Source organism: Microtus pennsylvanicus, chromosome 5 (assembly GCF_037038515.1).
Source record: "Microtus pennsylvanicus isolate mMicPen1 chromosome 5, mMicPen1.hap1, whole genome shotgun sequence".
NCBI lineage: Eukaryota > Metazoa > Chordata > Mammalia > Rodentia > Cricetidae > Microtus > Microtus pennsylvanicus.
In genome coordinates this window covers 118,222,710-118,243,461 of record NC_134583.1, presented here as the reverse complement: position 1 = coordinate 118,243,461, position 20,752 = coordinate 118,222,710, and the positions used below count along the sequence as shown (strand labels likewise).

The following is a 20,752-nucleotide window of genomic DNA, read 5'->3' as shown; positions in this document are numbered from 1 at the left end:
TTAGACAGGAATGAAGCAGAGCTGGTATTGGGTTGGCAGAGAGGCAAGTCCATTGAGCACTGGGGTTGTATCAATATCCTTAGTTTTGACTAGAGACTTCAGCTTAAAGTTCTGTAAAATGGTGGTGAGAAATAGGAACAGCTCCATTCGTGCCAGGCCTTCTCCTGCACAAATCCGTTTTCTTGGCGGCAAAAAAAATCAAAATTTTATATTCTTATTTGTAAATTTTGAGAATGACTGCATTTGAAATTAAGACTATGAATGAAGGATAAGTTATTAGGTGGATGGATAGACGTGTGGCTACCTAAAAGGACAATTAATTCAGCAAATAGAAAAATGTGGAACATATTTGTTTCTCAATTAACCTATACTATTAAGAAATACATTGTTCAAAATTACTTTTTAACTAGATGAGGTTGTTCACATCTGTACTCTGAGTGTCTAGAAGACTGAGAAAGAAGAATTCTGTGTTATCAAAAATAACAAAACCAAGGATGGAAGCTGCATATCCAAAGGTAGCATACACACCACACATGTGGACACAATATCCGTTACTCTCATCATAAATGAAAAGGAACAGGATTACCATTCATCTGTGTAGAATGTCCTGCAATATCTATAATATCTCCATCATCTCATGATGGTCTTGATGTTTTTGTTATGCTGAACTGAGTGAAAACTCTCTGATCTGATCATAAACTTCAACTAATGGTAAATAATTTCTTCTTATGATTCTCCCCTACTCATGAATTTTGAGAGAACTGGAAAATCAATTATTAGAATGTTGTAACATTTTTGCATTAATATGTAAGATTGGAGAGTTAAATGTACTGATATTCAAAATAACCCAGAGATCTGGGAGTCTTTCTCATTGGCCTACTTTAACTGAAATTTAAGAAACATTATTCATTCATGTGTTCACCAAGTGCACTAGGGCACTTCATTAATTTTCGGTATTTTAGGAGACTTGTAATTACATAGTTTAGAATGGAGGTGAGTGATACAGCAAAGAAGACCTGATTGATGTCTCCGTTTTCACAGTGAGTGAGTAGAGTGTAAATGGACTTTGCTTTCTTTGGTATTTCTGTGATGTAGCTAAAGGAAGAATACAAACACCCTATACTCTAACTTTCTGAATTTTTAACAGTGGATGAACAATTAAAGCCTAACTTTGATAACCTGACAGAGAAAAAAATCTCTTTATCATGACATGCATAAACACTGAAAGTCATACTCCTGATCACTGGCCATTAGGGAGCCACTATGTAAGTCTCCACAGATCCTTGTGTCCCTGGATCCATGGAAATGAATTTCTATTACCTGTTGAAAATGGCATGAAGTAGTCACTTTTCCTAAAGTTTCCATTCTTATCTAGAAAGTGGCCAGGGTCAAATATCTCTGGGTTGGGAAATTCCTTGCTGTCATTCAGCACTGATGAGAGTGATGTTATTATCGTTGTTCCCTACAACAAAACAGAGAAACAAACAAAGTTAAAAAGAAATCATAGAGCTAAAACAAATCAGGATAATATCCAGGTTTACTTTCTGCTCCATAGTTGCGATTAAGTACAAAGAACAGTAGGGACATTTCAACAGGCAGAGCAGTTAAGGAGCAGGGAGGAGTGTGAGGTCAGGCACAGTAGTGTAGCTGATGTGACTTCAATGACATTTCACATGAGTACTTGGACTAAAACATCTGAGTCTCTTCTTCATTTCCTTCATTATACTCATGCTTCTCTGAACACTGACTGCTCTAGTTCATCACATATGTCTACATACCCTTCATGTGAATCAGGTTCCAAGTGGAAAAATTCATTGAGTGTTTTGAACAGCATAGGGGAACATTCATAAAGTAAAATAAGGAAGATGGAAAGACAAAGGCCACTATTTTTTTCTCATTTATAGAATCTATCTATCTTTGTATTTATATTATAAGAAAAAAAATGTAGGGCTATGTGCCAGAGAAGATGTGTTCAGTCTTGTATATAATCTATCTATATTAATGAACAAAAATAAACATAGAAATGCACATATGTATATGTGTGTGTCAGAAATACAGGATGAGGACTCTTAGGGAGAAAACAAGGAAGAAATGGAAATGGAAGGAGAGGGAGACAATAGAATAAAACAAAGTATGATGAAAGTAAGATGATCTGGTGACAGCTAAATCAATAAAACTTCTGAAGTCACATTGAAATTGCTGGGGACTGGTGCAGGCAAGTTCTCTTTAACCAGAACACAAACTAATCTCATATCATTTCAAAGTTTCTAGTAATGTGGTCTACAAATCTTTTTCAAGGCTGCCACATATATTAGAAAGCAATTCATCTAAATATGTTTAAAAATTTAAAACTAAAAATACTATTTCTGATATGTCTAAATTATGTGAAAATTAAGTTCTAGTGTCAATAGGCATTGAACATAGTATATTTATAATCATTTATTACATGTTGCCCACGACTGCTTCTCTGCTGCAATGAGAGTTTCTGAAGGGGCAGCACAATCTTCTTGACCTAGAAAGGCTGAAATCTACCAGAACAATTATGGCAAAGATCATCAATTCCTTCTTATCCTATTTGTTTTGATGAGATCACTGGCTCTAGTTTAACCTAAGAAAACATTTACCCTATTTTACAGAATGTAGAATCAGCTATGAAACAACCAAGTGGTTTCATAAAGTACAAGAATAGAATATTCTCCTAGACTAGATTCCAAAGAAACCTGTCATATCATGAACCTGCAAGAGAGGAATGACGAAGTATAAGTTTAGCTGATGCAACACTCGCATCAAACTGAAGATATGAGGAGATATGCTGTTATTATCTTGACCTTTGTTATATTTATTTAGTTGGCTCTAAGTATAAAAACAGAACCAAGTTCTGTAAATTAATCACAGACCTCAACATTTTTACCTTGAGACTGTCCCTTAGCCAAACAGATACACTAACCCATATACTAAGACTGTTATCATACAGAAAACCTACTGCCATCTGGAAAAGTAAGTTCTATCATCTACACATGATGTTAGTTACTACAAACTTAATATCGTGTGCCCCACACCTCCACCTCACCAAAAAATAGAAGAATCCTTACTGAATGAAATTATTACAAAAAATTCTCCATTTTTCATATGTAGTTTGTGGTGTCTTCAAAACAACACTAAGTGGCCACAAAAATTAAATAAGTCATAATGGCATCAGGGAACAATTTAAACTCATTTTTAAGGTGAAAGTTTAGTTTTAATATACAAATTCTAACAAATTTGAGGAAGAAAAACTATGAAGAGAATTTTCTTAAACTAGAAGCTATAAGCAATGTGCAGTGGAGGAATCCATTATAAATATGTGTTTACACCATATACAGTCGATGATCAAGAGTAAAAAATACATAGAACCATAAAATAGGCATAAAGAACAATTTCAAAAATAATGTACCAACTTTTGTGAATAATATTCATCTCAAAGTGAAAATCTGTGCTCCTGGACCACGCGCATTTTTAATTGTCTCCACAATAAAATATCTCATACACCATTAACTAAATCAGATCAATATTTTTCATCTGATCTATGCAACTATCAGTGTATCCTAGGACCTCAAAATTGATAGGGAGATATTAAAGTCACTATCCTTCATCCTAATCATAAATGAGCTAACTGATGGCCATTGCAAAGAGGTCTCTTCATCACTATCCTGCAATTCATCATACTGAAGACAAACAAAGAACACAGGAATATGAAAAGTATATAGAAAAGTATTAGCCCACATAACACCTTCAATTTCACATACGTTTACAGATATGTTGTTAGAAATAATAAAATTAATATGTTTAGATAAAATTAAGACCAATGATTACATAAATTGATTCTATTAAGCTAATGGAAAGAAGAGCAGAGTCAGCACTAGAGAATTAATAACAGAAAGATATTCACCTTTTAAGAGACCTCTGAAAAGATATTTACAGACTACATCAATGAAAAGAAACAGGGCAGAGACATAAACATCACAAATAAATGATTGAATGATATAACCTTATTGATGATTGAAGAATCCAGCATATCAATTCTTTCCAATTTGGAGATATTTTTTCTCATAATGATGCAAATTCAGAAAAGACTTTTGTAAAATTGTCAAACTATGGACTTTCAAACAGAAATACCTAAACTTTGCCGAACAGTATTTGGAAGAGAGCAAATGTGGGCGTGTCGTTACCAGCTATATCTGCACCTGCAGTAGAGCTGATCCTCTCACCGTGAAGCTGTATAAGCCATCGGCAGCACCAGATAACTCAGAGGACTGTAACGACACTGTGAACCTGTGAGCATCAAGAGCACGGAGGTGCATCAGAGCAGAGACAAGCTCACCTTGGGGATGATGTAGTTCCTGAATTTAACGTCACAGGTCACTGCATGGGGCACGTTGACGGGGATGAGGCTGATGAATCTCTGGACCTCGTGAATCACGGCATCTGTATAGGGCATGTGGCTCCTGTCCTGCATGCAGGGGCTGCGGTTTCTGCCAACCACACGGTGAATCTCTTCCTGGACTTTAGCTATTTGGTCACAGTGACAAAAGGAAAAACAGGAGAAAAGTAACATTTTTGGCACAATGTCAGGCCATACACAGCACAAGGCAGGTGTTCCAAAATAAGTGTAAATGTGCATTTTTATTCATGGATAAAAGTATTTATACATATATTTATACAGAAATGGTCTGTTATGGATTTATTTCATTATCCTCTACAGATACTATGATAGATCAGGATATATTTATTATTTAGTAGCTATGACAACAAATATACTATAATTAATTAAAATATCAAATAAAACAATATAATTATTTGGGGTCTTTTATATCTGAATCTGTCCTATTGTGTATCTGAAATCCATTTTATCCAGGAGTGCTTCTTAGAATGTTAAGCACCATTATTGGGACTAATGCTGCTTGGCCTTTTGGCTCTGCCCAGTCCAGCAGGTCAGAGATCCATTCATTGCCTCTGAGAGCCATTTTTTCAACTCCAGATGTAGGGTCAGGTTTCAGAAGGTCTGCGATGCCATTAAGCAAGTTTTATCACTCTGTTCACAAACCCCATTTAAATGCTCCATAGCAGGACCTCCTGAAAGAGAGTTTCTGCTGGTAGCATGACCCAGGAAGCTGCCATTTCAAAACTGCCTTTTTATTTTTCTTATACAACCACTGAATCAGGAAGACTCTCTTAAAGAAGCTGTGGCATGCTGCCAGCAAGCAGAGCCAATCCGGGGGGAAAAAATGCAGGTAAACTTTGATTTTAGTGTCTAGAATTCCTTTGCAAGCCCTCTCAGTTTTTATGTGGATTTAAATAGCACATATTGGAGTTTCAATTTGTTGTAGGAGGCTGCTAATTTGTTCCCTGAAATAACCGCACAGCTGCTCAACCCCAAATAATCACACAGAAATTGTATTATTAAATCACTGCTTGGCCTATTAGCTCTAGCTTCTTATTGGTTAGCACTAACATATTAAATTTAACCCATTTCTATTCATCTTTGTATTACCACATGGCTGTGACTTACTAGCAATTTTCTGTCCATTGTGGTGGGGCTACATGGCATGTCCCTGACTCTACCTTCTTCCTCCCAGTACTCAGTTCAGACTTCCTAGCCTAGCTCTATTCTACCCTGTCACAGGGACAAAACAGCTTCTTTATTCATTAACCAATAAAAGTACCGTACATACAGAAAGACTTCCCACACAACACAAAGACAATTATATGTATTCAATTAAACTTGGATATTGCTGTTAAAACAATGATAACCAAGCTACAACCTGTAGAACCTCTGAAGTTAGGTATAAAATAAGAAAAGATGAAGGACAGATAGACCTTGTTAGGAAGGGGGATAGAATAGATGTTTATGGATTACTGGATGTGGTGCTTGAATTAAGGTCTTAAGTGGAGAAGAGAGAGAGGCATGGAGGTTGGAATACATGTAGAGACATCTAAACTTCATTTGAATGTATGGAATCTTAATACAGCAGAAATGTCATCTAATGTAATAACCAAATAATATAATGGCGAGACAGAGGCCCAACTAAACAACACTTTTCCTCAATTGAAACTTCCAATACCAGCATTAGGTTACATCTAATTGAGTTTTGATCAAAGGAGTTTCCAGAAAAATCTCCAAACAATCCAGGCTATTGTCAAGACAATAGATTGCTCTACAAAATTGATAGCAAGGTCTCATTGTACAAAACTCTGTGAACATGGAGAAGTCAAGTCAATGTCCTCAAAGAGCCTTCACCCATACGTTCCAGGACCTTTGGTAGAGGAATATGCTCTGCTTACTGTCAAAAGAGAAATGTAGCCTCCCTTCCCTGGTGGCAGAGAGCCTCCCTGCTCTGCCTGCTTGGGCGCTGGGTCCTAACCCCAAGCGTAGGGTAAAGGGGAGCTCGGGGGCTTCTTTGTCCCCATAGCCCGCCTGCAGCAAGCAGGGTGGGCCCTTTGTCTGCGAGCGAACCAAGCAGCACGGAGTTTCGATCAGGGCACCTAGTGAGACATCATTGTGGTGAGTGAGTGCTGCGGCACCCGGGTACAGCCCACCTACACTTCCTGATCAACCTACAGGGCTACACTGCCCGGTACCTCCTCTCTCTTCCTATCCCATCCAGCTTACATCCAGATCCCCCTACCCCCTGTCTCCCTCCATCCCTCCCTTCTTGGGGCAGAGTGCCTCCCTGTTCAGCCTGCCTGGGCGCTGGGACTGAACCCGAAGGTGAGTGCAAAGGGGAAGGTGGTAGCTCCTTTGTCTCCATAACCTGCCTGCAGCAAGCAGGGTGGGCCTTTATTTGGAAGCTAACCAAGCAGCAAGGAGATCGGAACTGGACTCCAGGAGAAACATCACGGGGGAGTGACATCACTTGGAAGGTACATCAGTTGGCAAGAAGACCTGATCCTGTAAAAGAAGATCCATAGGAGAATATTGGAAGGAAGAGATGGGGAGACGCCAATGCAAGAATTCACCCAACAATCTGAAGAACAACACGAAACCACCAGAAGCCAGCGACCTCACAACAGGAGGACATGAACACCTTAATCATGAAGAAGGAGAAAAAACTGACTTCATGACAGTGATTGACACCCTTAAACAGCATATAAAAAACGCCCTTATAGAAATGGATGAGAAGTATAACAGAAAGTTCGAGGAATTGAGTAAATCAGTGAATGATACCCTAGGAAAGCAAAGAAAAACAATCAAGCAGATAATGGAAACAGTTCATGATTTGAAAAATGAAATGGAGGCAAAGAAGAAAACACAAACAGAGGGCCGGCTGGACATGGAAAATCTAGGTAAACGAATAGAGACTACAGAAACAAGCATAACCAGCAGAATACAAGAGATAGAAGAAAGAATCTCAGAGTCTGAGGATAACATAGAGAAAATAAACGCACTGATCAAAGAAAACAGCAAGTCCAACAAACTCTCATCACAAAACATTCAGGAAATATGGGACACAATAAAAAGACCAAACCTAAGAATAATTGGAGTAGAAGAAGGAGAAGAAGTGCAGCTCAACGGTCCAGAAAATATACTTAACAAAATTATAGAAGAAAACTTTCCCAACCTGAAGAAGGATGTACCTATGAAGGTTCAAGAGGCATACAGAACCCCAAATAGGCTGGATCAAAAAAAAACATCCCCTCGCCATATAATAATCAAAACACAAAATATACAGAATAAAGAAAGAATATTAAGAGCCGCAAAGGAAAAAGGCCAACTTACTTATAAAGGTAAACCTATCAGACTTACACCTGACTTCTCTATGGAAACCATGAAAGCCAGAAGGTCCTGGATAGATGTACTGCAAAAACTAAGAGACCATGGATGCAAGCCCAGACTACTATATCCAGCCAAGCTTTCGTTCACCATAAATGGAGAAAACAAAATTTTCCAGGATAAAAACAAATTTAAGCAATACGTAGCCACAAATCCAGCCTTACAGAAAATAATAGAAGGAAAATCACTAACCAAGGAGTCCAACAAAGACCTCAATAACTCAGACATCTAGAGACCCTTCACCAGCGCAACTCAAAGAAGGGAAACACACAAACCCTACTACTTAAAAAGTGACCGGAGTTAACAACCACTGGTCATTAATATCACTTAATGTCAATGGACTCAACTCACCTATAAAAAGGCACAGGCTAAGAGACTGGATACGAAAACAGGATCCAACATTCTGCTGTCTACAAGAAACACACCTCAACCACAAAGACAGGCACCTACTCAGAGTAAAGGGCTGGGAAAAGGCTTATCAAGCAAATGGACCTAAGAAACAAGCAGGTGTGGCCATACTAATTTCTAACAAAGTTGACTTCAAACTTAAATCAATCAAAAGAGATGGAGAGGGACATTTTATACTCATAACAGGAAAAATTCATCAGGAAGAAATCTCAATCCTGAATATCTATGCCCCTAATATAAAAGCACCCACGTATGTAAAAGAAACATTGCTAAAATTCAAGGCAGCCATCAAACCGCACACACTAATAGTAGGAGACTTCAACACTCCTCTTTCACCAATGGACAGGTCAATCAGACAGAAACCTAACAGAGAAATTAGAGAATTAATGGAGGTAATGAAGCAAATGGACTTAACAGACATCTATAGAATATTCCACCCAAATAGGAAAGAATATACCTTTTTCTCTGCAGCTCATGGAACCTTCTCGAAAATTGACCACATACTTGGTAACAAAGCTAACTTACACAGCTACAAAAAAAATATTACTAACCACCTGTGTCTTATCAGACCACCATGGATTAAAGTTAGAATTCAACAACAATGCTACCCCCAGAAAGCCTACAAACTCATGGAAACTGAACAGTCAACTACTGAACCATACCTGGATTAAGGAGGAAATAAAGAAAGAAATTAAAGTCTTCCTTGAATTCAATGAAAATAAAGAAACAACATACTCGAACTTATGGGACACTATGAAAGCAGTCCTGAGAGGAAAGTTCATAGCACTAAGTGCCCACTTAAAGAAAACAGAGAAAGCACATATTGGAGACTTAACAGCCCACCTGAAAGCTCTAGAAAAAAAAGAAGCAGACTCACCTAGGAGGAGTAGAAGACTGGAAATAATCAAACTGAGGGCTGAAATCAACAAAATAGAAACACAAAAAACAATCTAAAGAATCAATGAATCAAGAAGCTGGTTCCTGGAAAAAATCAACAAGATTGACAAACCCCTATCCAAACTAATCAAACGGCAGAGAGAAAATTTGCAAATTAATAAGATCAGAAATGAAAAGGGGGACATAACCACAAACACAGAGGAAATTCAGAGAGTCATTAGATCTTACTACAAAAGCTTGTATGCCACTAAACTGGAAAATGTAAAAGAAATGGACACTTTCTTAGATAAATACGATTTACCAAAATTAAATCAGGACCAGGTGAACAAGCTAAACAGACCTGTCAGTCGCGAAGAACTAGAAGCTGTTATCAAAAACCTCCCTACCAAAAAAAGCCCAGGGCCAGATGGTTTCAATGCGGAATTCTACCAGAACTTCCAAGAAGACCTAATACCTATACTCCTCAATGTATTCCACAATATAGAAACAGAAGGGTCATTACCAAATTCCTTTTATGAAGCTACAGTTACTCTGATACCAAAACCACACAAAGACTCAACCAGGAAAGAGAATTACAGGCCGATCTCACTCATGAATATCGACGCAAAAATCCTCAACAAAATACTGGCAAACCGAATCCAAGAACACATCCGAAAAATTATCCATTATGATCAAGTAGGCTTCATTCCTGAGATGCAGGGCTGGTTCAACATACGAAAATCTATCAATGTAATCCATCATATAAATAAACTGAAAGAAAAAAACCATATGATCATTTCATTAGATGCTGAAAAAGCATTTGACAAAATTCAACATCCATTTATGTTAAAAGTCTTGGAGAGATTAGGGATACAAGGGTCATACCTAAATATAATAAAAGCTATATACAGCAAGCCGACAGCTAACATCAAATTAAATGGAGAGAAACTCAAAGCCATCCCGCTTAACTCAGGAACACGACAAGGCTGTCCACTCTCGCCATACCTCTTCAATATAGTGCTGGAAGTTTTAGCAATAGCAATAAGACAGCATAATGGGATCAAGGGGATTCGAATTGGAAAGGAAGAAGTTAAACTTTCGTTATTCGCAGATGATATGATAGTGTACATAAGCGACCCCCAAAATTCCACCAAAGAACTTTTACAGCTGATAAACAGCTTTAGTAATGTGGCAGGATACAAGATCAACTCCAAAAAATCAGTCGCCCTCCTATACTCAAAGGATATGGAAGCAGAGAGGGAAATCAGAGAAGCTTCTCCATTCACGATAGCCACAAACAGCATAAAATATCTTGGGGTAAATCTAACCAAGGAAGTGAAAGATCTATTTGACAAGAACTTTAAGGCATTGAAGAAAGAAATTGAAGAGGATACCAAAAAATGGATGGACATCCCTTGCTCTTGGATTGGGAGGATCAACATAGTAAAAATGGCAATTCTACCAAAGGCAATTTATAGATTCAATGCAATCCCCATCAAGATCCCATCAAAATTCTTCACAGATCTGGAGAGGACAATAATCAACTTTATATGGAAAAACAAAAAACCCAGGATAGCCAAAACAATCCTATACAATAAAGGATCTTCTGGAGGCATTACCATCCCTGACTTCAAACTCTATTACCGAGCTACAGTAATGAAAACAGGGTGGTACTGGCATAAAAACAGAGAAGTCGACCAATGGAATCGTATAGAAGACCCGGACTTTATCCCACAAACCTATGAACACCTCATTTTCGATAAAGGAGCTAAAAGTTTACATTGGAAGAAAGAAAGCATCTTCAACAAATGGTGCTGGCACAACTGGATGTCAACCTGTAGAAGAATGAAAATAGACCCATATCTATCACCGTGCACAAAACTCAAGTCCAAATGGATTAAAGACCTCAATATCAGCCCGAAAACACTGAATCTGATAGAAGAGAAAGTGGGCAATACCCTACAACAGATGGGCACAGGCGATCGCTTCTTAGGTATAACCCCAGAAGCACAGACATTAAGGGCAACATTGAATAAATGGGACCTACTAAAACTGAGAAGCTTCTGTAAAGCAAAGGACACTGTCACTAAGACACAAAGGCAACCTACTGACTGGGAGAAGATCTTCACCAACCCCGCAACAGACAAAGGTCTGATCTCCAAAATATATAGAGAACTCAAGAAACTAGACTTTAAAATGCTAATTAACCCAATTAAAAAATGGGGCGCTGAACTGAACAGAGAATTCTCAACAGAAGAAGTTCAAATGGCCAAAAGACACATAAGGTCATGCTCAACCTCCTTAGCGATCAGGGAAATGCAAATCAAAACAACTTTGAGATATCATCTTACACCTGTAAGATTGGCTAAAGTCAAAAACACCAAGGATAGCCTTTGCTGGAGAGGCTGTGGAGGAAGGGGTACCCTCATCCATTGCTGGTGGGAATGCAATCTTGTGCAACCACTGTGGAAGTCAGTGTTTCGGTTTCTCCGGAAATTCGGGATCAACCTACCCCTGGACCCAGCAATACCACTCTTGGGAATTTACCCAAGAGATGCTCTATCACATGTCAAAAGCATTTGTTCAACTATGTTCATAGCAGTATTATTTGTAATAGCCAGAACCTGGAAACAACCTAGATGCCCTTCAATGGAAGAATGGATGAAGAAAGTATGGAATATATACACACTAGAGTACTACGCTGCGGTAAAAAACAATGACTTCTCGAATTTTGCATGCAAATGGATGGAAATAGAAAACACTATCCTGAGTGAGGTATCCCAGGCCCAAAAAGACGAACATGGGATGTACTCACTCATAATTGGTTTCTAGCCATAAATAGGGTTCACGGAGTCTACAATAGGCGAATCTAAAGAAGCTAAGTAAGAAGGTGAACCCAAGGAAAAACATATAGTTATCCTCTTGGATAAGGGAAGTAGACAAAATTGCCGGGGGGAAAAGTGGGATCTTGGGGTTGGGTGGGATGGGGGTTAGGGGAGATGGGGAGAGAAAAGGTAGAAGGGAAGGAGGGTGGACTTGGGGAAACAGGAGGATCAGGATAAAGGAAGGTTGGATAGGGGAACACGGAACCACAATTCTTAGTTAAGGGACCCACTTTAGGGTGGGCAGGAGACTTGACCCTAGAGGGGCTCCCAGGTGCCCAAGCTGAGGTCCCCAGTTAGTTCCCTGGGCAGCTGAGGATAGGGAACCTGAAATGACCCTACCCTAGAGCAATACTGACGAATATATTGCATATCATCCTAGAACCTTCATCTGGCGATGGATGGAGATAGAGACAGAGACCCACACTGGAGCACTGGACTGAGCTCCCAAGGTCCCAATGAGGAGCAGAAGGAGTGAGAACATGAGCAAAGATGTCGGGACCACGAGGAGTGCACCCACCCACTGAGACAGTGGAGATGATCTACTGGGAGCTCACCAAGGCCAGCTGGACTGTTACCAGAAAAAGCATGGGATAAAACTGGACTCTCGGAACATGGCGAACAATGAGGGCTGATGAGACGCCAAGGACAATGGCACGCGGTTTTGATCCTACGCAATGTGCTGGCTTGGTGGGAGCCTAGCCAGTCTGGATGTTCACCTTCCTAGATATGGATGGAGGGGGGAGGACCTAGGACGTACCACAGGGCAGGGAACCCTGACAGCTCTTTGGACTGGAAAGGGAGCGGGAGAGGAGTGGGGGGAAGGGGAAAGGGGTGGGAGGAGGGGGAGAAGAGTGGGAGGAGGGGGAGAAGAGTGGGAGGAGGGGGAGGGAAATGGGAGGCTGGTGGGAGGAGGTGAAAATTTGTTTTTTTTTCTTTTCTTTATCCTCCTTTTATCAATAAAAAAAAAATCAAAAAAAAAAAAAAGAGAAATGTAACCACCAACCCAGCCACACATTCTTTATCAACAATGGTGTCTTGCCTCCAAGATATGCTAGGGCAATAGTGGCACAAAACTTGTGGTAGTAACCAACCAAGAACTTATCTGACTTAAGACTCACTCCATGATATCAAGTTCATTCTTGACACTGCTTGGGTGGCCATAATGGGAAACTAGATAGCCCTGAGACCTAGGGTAAAACCAAACACGTCTGTTTTAAAACAAAAATTATAACAATAAAATGACTCCCGATGACATTCTACTATACTTATTGGTCAGTGTTTTGCTCAGTCATCGTTAGAGAATATTCATCTTGCAGCAGAGAGCAACAAGTTCAGAGACCCCCAACCAGGCATTATGCACAGAGTGAAAGACCGCAGAATACTTATTCCTAAATGGAATGTCTCCATCAAATTACTTTCCTCAGTGCTCAGAGTACACTGTGGTATAGGAGGCAGAAAGAGCACCAGAACCAGAGGGGATGGAGGGTATTAAGAATAAAAGGTTCTCTAAAATCAAAATAATCAAGGACATATGCACTCATGGAGACCAAGTCAGCATGAATAGAGCCTGTACAGATATGCAAACGCCTTTGCTTTACATTATGGCTTCTAGTTTACTGTTATTGTGGGATTCTTTGTGGGCAAAAGAAATGGCTTCTGTTTCCTATTCCTTCTCTTGAGTTCTTTCCCTTTCTTTTGCCTAATTCTAATGTGTTATTTTTTTGTTGTGTCATATCTATTACATTGTATTACTTTATATATTATTCTTTAGAAGGCTGCTTGTTTTCTAATGAGAAGCAGAAAAGAAGGGTATTTGGGTGTGAGAGAAGGTGATTTTCAGGAAGGAGTAGAGGGAGAAGAAACCATAATCATGATATATTATGTGAAAAAATCCATTTTCACTAAAAGGGAAAAAAACAGCAGATTGAGTTATAATACTTTGTGATACCAATCATTGTTAGATTAGTTAAAATTATATAAGTATTATTCATTAGCATAGAAATATGATTATTTTCAATTTTAGCAGCATTCTTATGCCTTATAATATTTTGTTTGTAATTTTCCTTTATTGTTTTTAAGGGGGTTTGGGTGGTTTTTTTGTAATTTTCCTTTTTTAGTTATAATTTTATTGGAAATTTTAGTAGATACTTTGAAATGCTGGGAATATATTCTCAATTAACAGAGCATTACACTACAGTTGTTTCTCTTTCATTCCCTCTTTATGTTCACACCTACATCACCCATATGGTAAATATTGAATTGGGAGCTTCTCAGGGGTGGTACCCAACAACTTCTATGATACTCTTACCCTCTGATAACTGCTATTCAGATTCCTGGATCCTATGACTTCCTGTTACTTTACTTCAGGTAATAGGATAAAACATGATCTCTCAAATTTCCTGAAGATATGGAAAATTGAGCAAAACTTATGGTTAACCTAGAGGTTTCTTCTGTCTTTTATTTTATAAACACAAAAGAAGCCAGATGATTTTGAGAATTTTGGTTTAGTCTCAATGGGAAAAGTTTATGTGTGACTCAAGTATTTCCCTGAAGAGTTCCATGCTTCTGTTCAGTCCTGAAAACACCATGAGTCTGTGTCTTGGATTGGTATTCAATTCATTGTGGTAAATACATGGAAAATATTTTCTATTAAATTGGTGAAATAAGGAGTCCTGATTTATTCTTTTTGTCTGGATGAGTGACCCCACTGTTCACATTCATGGAACAAGGCAGAGATGGGGCTCTAAGATCTAGAATTCTGAGACTCAAATGCTGCCAGCCTCTGCTTTCATCCCTATGCATTGCTCATTCCTTGACAATCGTCAATGTATTAGGTAAAGAGCTACTAACACTTAGTTTCTTTTAAGAATTTTATTTAGGTGAGGGGGAGAAGGGTGGGAGGAGGGGGAGGGAAATGGGAGGCTGGCAGGAGGGGGAAACTTTTTTTTTCCTTTTTCTCAATTAAAAAAAAAGAATTTTATTTAGCTGGAGGGGTGTGACATGCTGAATGGGAATAAGAAGGGAACCTCAGCAAGTCCAGCATCCTATATTCAACTTTGTTCTCTTCTTAAGCTGCTATTGCTTTGGATCCAGAATCTTTACATGTCTATAGATAGAGATTCATAGGTTTTGTGTCTTACTTCATGCATGATCATCTAACATTTCTGTTTCAACATCATTTTTCCTGTTCTATATTTTCTTATCCCTCATAATAATGTTTTAGTAATTTAGTGAAGCATTCTTAGCTACTTGTTATTACCTCTTCCTACCCTAAAACAATTTGAGTCATGATTGTGCTTTTATCTTATATTGGGCACAGAAGGGAGGGTGTGTTTTGTAAGTGCTGGACCAATCGATCTGTTTTAAACTACAGTGTGAAAGAAAAGTGTACTATTGATACTGTTGAAAAGATCATTGTTCAACAAACGTTTAAGGAAATGGACTTCTGAACTGATGAAATTTCTTAATCTACATTTTTTACATTGATCAAAAAACTTACTAGAGAATCTAAATATTTTGAAATCTCAGAATGCACATTATCCCAGCCAGACTCAGTAAAGTCTAGGCTTCAGTGAGGTGAATTTTCTTTTCTCCTTCCCAAAGGTTGATTCATAAGAATGAAAGAACAAAACTAGATTTTAGCTGACCTTAAAACATGACTTAAGAATAAAAGGACATGTGTCTGAAGGACAATGTATGCTGGTCATGCCTATTTCAGATTTCCCTCCAGAAATCTCACACTGACTAGAATTTGATTGTTTGTCTTACAGTCTGTTTCTCTTAGTCATGCTCTTTATTACAGCCGGTGAATGGCATAGAAGGTGAAGGACTGAGACTTCTCTAAGGAAAACAACACACAGGACACTAGCAGAGTCTTTCCAGCATCTTATAGGAACACTGTGGTCAGCACCTGTGTCCTCACCTGTGACATCAGGGTGCTTCAGCAGGAGCAGTAAAGCGTATCTCAGTGTTGTGCTTGTTGTCTCTGTCCCAGCAGAAAACAGGTCAAACAAAGTCACTGCCAGATTTTCAAGTGTAAATTCCGATTGTTGATTGTGGCTTTCCTGAGAATAATTTGATGCAATAATCTGATAAATTTTTTATCATAACATCTGATTACAATGATTCTACAGTTTCAAGCAAATTTATATATTTATTACTGAAAGTATAAAATTTAAAGTAAAACTCCATAACATTCATTCCAAATGGTTATTCTAACTGTATAGAAGTTTACTGAGTCATATAGATTTTGGGTATAGTTAATTAGGCATGATATTTTATTTATGAGCAAGTTTTTTAATAATAAGACCTCAACAAAATCTTTATTTTATTTTATTGCCAACAAAGATATTTAAATGTAGAGTAGAGAAGAAATTAACAAATAATTTCAAAGTCCGTGGCACAGATTCTCATAAATTTCTATTTCACCCTAAATTCCTGACTAGCCTAACTCTTGCAATGATTTGATTATCTACACTTAAACATATACGGTTTTGTAACATAAAGGAAACATTTTATTCATTATGTATTCTGTCCTCTCAAAACTGTAAGAGGAAGAATGTTTCATAGATCTAATTTGAGGATATACAGGTAGATACAAAAAATGGAAGGCGTGTGTTCTCAATTTGGTAAAGAACAGTGGAAGACATTTGACTCTAGCTCTGAGCATTCTCTACTAAACTAAATGAGTCTGTAATAAAATTCTTTGTCCTTGAATTAAATAAACCTATTCAATCTTAATGCATCAATTACTAAATTTTCTCTTATTTTGAAAAGTAACATATCCTTGCATGTGTTTCCCACAATTCTTATCCACCATCCATCAATCCGTTGATGACTTCTAGATTGATTATCTCAGCTCTTTTGAGAAATAGCAGGAAACAAACACAAATGTACAAGTGCCTTTTCTTATGCTGATATTCTTTGGATATAAGCACAGATTGGGTCTAAGACCCACCATGTTACATAAGACCCATATCTGTCACTGTTATGTGTCTAAGAATTGGTGGTCAAATCTATTACTCTAATAGACTAATGGACATAGTGTTAAAATGATTCCTAATGACTTACTACGATATTCATAGAACATAAATCACTTCCTTTTGATCAGAGAGACTTCTCCTTTCAGGAGATGGCAATTAATAAGAGACACCCAATGGTTCAATGTACACAGAATGAAGCATTGTGTCCTGATCAACTCTAAATCATAATATGTTGACTGAGGTTTCTGTCCTGCCCCATTTCCGCAGTTATTAAGTCCCAAAGATATCATACAGAGGACTACTTAATCATAAACTGATTGGCCCATTAGCTCAGGCTTCTTATTAACTCTTTTAACTTACATTAGCCCATTATTCTTATCTGTGTTGTCCATATGGGTCATGCCTTTTTCAGCGGCATAGTCACATCTTGCTTCTTCTGTGTCTAGACAGGACAGCAGAGGGAGCTTCCCTCTTCTCAGAATTCTCCTGTTCTCATTGACCTGCCTCTACTTCCTGTCTGGTTGTCCCACCTATACTTCCTGCATGGCTATGGGCCAACCAGCATTTATTTAAAATATAATTGACAGAGTATAGACAATTGTCCCACACCAAGAACACACTCCTCCCCAGAAGTTTTAAGGATCTTTGAGGAAGAGGGGGCAGAAATGTAAATCATCTGTGATCAGTAGCATCAAGGAATCTGTGTTTGATGAACACAAAATGACAGATGAACATGAGAACTCACAATGACTGTGACAGGGTTCCCAAAAACTGTGTAGGTTCCATCAGATAAAAGTACAACATAAGGGGGCTGGAGAGATGGCTCAGTGGTTAAGAGCACTGGCTGCTCTTCCAGAGGTCGTGAGTTCAATTCCCAGCAACCACATGGTGGCTCACAGCCACCTATAATGAGATCTGGTGCCCTTTTCTGGCATGTGGGCATACATGGAGGCAGAATGTTGTATACAAAATAAATAAATAAATCTTTAAAAAAAACATAAAGTATGGGGAGAAAATATGAAACCCCAATTCTAGATGATTAGTTCCTGTGAAGGGCTAGTGAATTTCCTACAATAATGTGACACCCCCTCCCAGTAGCGTAATTACATGTCAGGCCTGAGGCTAGGTGAACAACAGACATTGGACTCAATGCTGAAATGGGGAAAAAAAGAAATTACAAAGTTTGGTAAGAAGAGTTAAGAGGATTGAGAGGAGGGTGATAAAAGTTGAGGATAATGTTCAAATTACATCTCATGAAATTCTCATAGAATTAATGAAATATTGCAAAAAATAAAAACAAAACGAACATATCAAACATAGAATGATTATTTCATAATCCTATTGAGGAGCTACAGTAATGACTGTAATGAAGTATTGACACACAAATCAATATCAATACCAATAGAGCTTTGATAGCAAGGAGTTAACCTTAACACCTACAGCCAATATTTTAAAAATGAGTTCAAAGACTGCTCCATCTAAAGGAAGAGTCTGTATCAGATGATGACAGAACAGCAGAATACCTACATGAAAAGAAGGATGCTAGAAGTGTAAAGAAACATGGACAAGGATAAGCCTCATTCCTTATGACTTGTACTCATACTTTACAGATCGATAACAAGACTTCACCCATAACAGAATGCTAATGCATTTAGGACATAACTAAGAATGTGCAAATGACAACCTACAGGATGGAAATATGTTTCCATGTCATTTATATGGAAAGGTTTCTACCTACATACATACATTACTATATGGCTCCACGCAGCAAGCAGTCCAATGGGCAAAAATATTAGAATAAAAATTTTCTGAAGACATGAACAAGCAAAACTGCACAATAAAAAAAGTCCATTCTAACTGTTTGTTAAGGAGATACAAATCGAATCAGTCCTGAGGTACCACTTCATACTGACTGAACTGTTGTTAATATTTATATTTCAAAATTACAAATTCTGCCAGCTATTTGGAAAATAGGGGATCTCATAGATGTGAAATACTGTATTATAATGGATTTTTAAGCAGTTTCTCAAAAAAGAAAACAATAAAGATATTACTATTGGTCTCAGAAACCCCAGATCTGGAGATATAGTCAGAGGAAGTGATGTCAATATATGTTCATATATATAGCTTAGAGAAGCCTCAGGCCGAAATAAAACAAATATCCATAAGTGACGAATAAGTGCATTGTGCTATTAATGCATGAAATGAAGTTTGCTGCAAAGGAAGGAGGAAGTAGTGAAACAAGGTGAACTTAGATGGATGTCCAAGATTTCATTCAAGTGCAAGAAAACAGAAATCAGATGCCACATATACTGAGACTGTATAGATGATCCATTCGTCGTAGGCAAGTCTGGACATACAGAAACCACACTAACAACTGCTAAAGATGGTGTGAACGGAAAGGAGTGATTAGTATTGGGTGTAGTGTGTTTTATCATGGTAAGGGATTGCTTTCCAACTAAAAGGAGCTGGAAGTGGCAGGGCTTTGTAATCACATAAGGTACCAACATAATGTAAGTGAAACATGGCTCCAGTCCTGAGATACCTCTTTACACTCAGTGGACTAGTTCTGTGAGCTATTTCTTACAAACTAGCCAGGCAGTGGTGATGCGTGCTTATAATCTCAGCACTTGGGAAGCAGAGACAGGCAGATCTCAGTGAGCTTGAGGTTAGCCTGGCCTACAAATCAAGTTCCAGGACAGCCAGGACTGTTACACAGAGAAACCCTGACTCTAAAAGCCAGATACAAGGCAAAAACTAGAAAAAAAATAGTCTGCCCCCCCCAAAAAAACAGCAACAAGGGGTCACTCAGATGCCAGGTTACTAAGTATCACTACACATAAGACCAGTGGAGTAGAATCAATGCCCACACCAAAGCCAGTAATCTAGAGTCAAGTGTTTTTTCTGAGTTCCAAGAAAATTCCATGGAAAATTATCTTTTCAATAAACTACACAATGCCAATGCAGTTCATGCTGTCAGGATACCTAGTAGATACCAATTCTAAACCCCTTTGGTGAAAATTAACTTGTTTGTACTCAAAGCCTCATTCTTCCATACACCTTCTCTTCCCACCACCTACTTCTCTTTATATCTTTATATTCTGAAACTAACTCCATTATCTATCCTTTTAAAATAACAATATATATAAAACTATTTTAACTCACTGGACATGCAGGAATTCTTGCCACACAACATGCACATCTCTGGTGCCACTATTCACACTGCCATGATAGTTGGCTATTTTCACTTGATTAGAATTTTTCCCACATTACCTGCCCTTTGTATCACTGTTCTCAGCTACGATTTTTAAAGAACAGAGCCAATGTGTTCTAGTTAACAAACTCCCTTTATCTTATCAGTGTCCATACGGTCCATCACAACACATAATAAATACTAAAACTGTTTTTCAATTGATACTGATTTAAACCATATCTGACAAACATTTCAGTATTCAACAAACCACAACATGCTCAAACAATAAATAAATTGATATTAATATTTTACCTGCTTTAGTTTAATCAGGTAATAATCAATGAAGTCCCGAGGATTTGCAGCATTCAAGGATTCCTGGTGCTCTTTTACTTTTTCCATAAGGTAACTGGCTTTGTGGGAGCCTAGCCAGTTTGGATGTTCACCTTCCTAGATATGGACGGAGGTGGGAGGACCTAGGACTTACCACAGGGTAGGGAATCCTGACTGCTCTTTGGACTGGAGAGGGAGGGGGAGAGGAGTGTGGGGAGGGTGAGAAGGCAGGGCAGAGGGGGAGAAGGGTGGGAGGAGGGGGAGGCAA

General features: G+C 38.3%; 1 protein-coding gene across 1 annotated transcript in view; it reads right to left on the bottom strand.

Moving 5' to 3' along the window:
- LOC142851416 (cytochrome P450 2C27-like) overlaps positions 1–20,752 on the bottom strand; it is a 29,568-nt gene continuing 8,816 nt past the window's right edge. Inside the window, exons 6-10 of the mRNA XM_075975262.1 lie at positions 20,467–20,576; positions 15,902–16,043; positions 4,361–4,548; positions 1,321–1,462; positions 1–182 (exon numbers count right to left, since the gene is read on the bottom strand). Of these exons, the coding sequence (XP_075831377.1) occupies positions 1–182; positions 1,321–1,462; positions 4,361–4,548; positions 15,902–16,043; positions 20,467–20,576 (764 nt within the window). The remainder of the gene's footprint in view (positions 183–1,320; positions 1,463–4,360; positions 4,549–15,901; positions 16,044–20,466; positions 20,577–20,752) is intronic.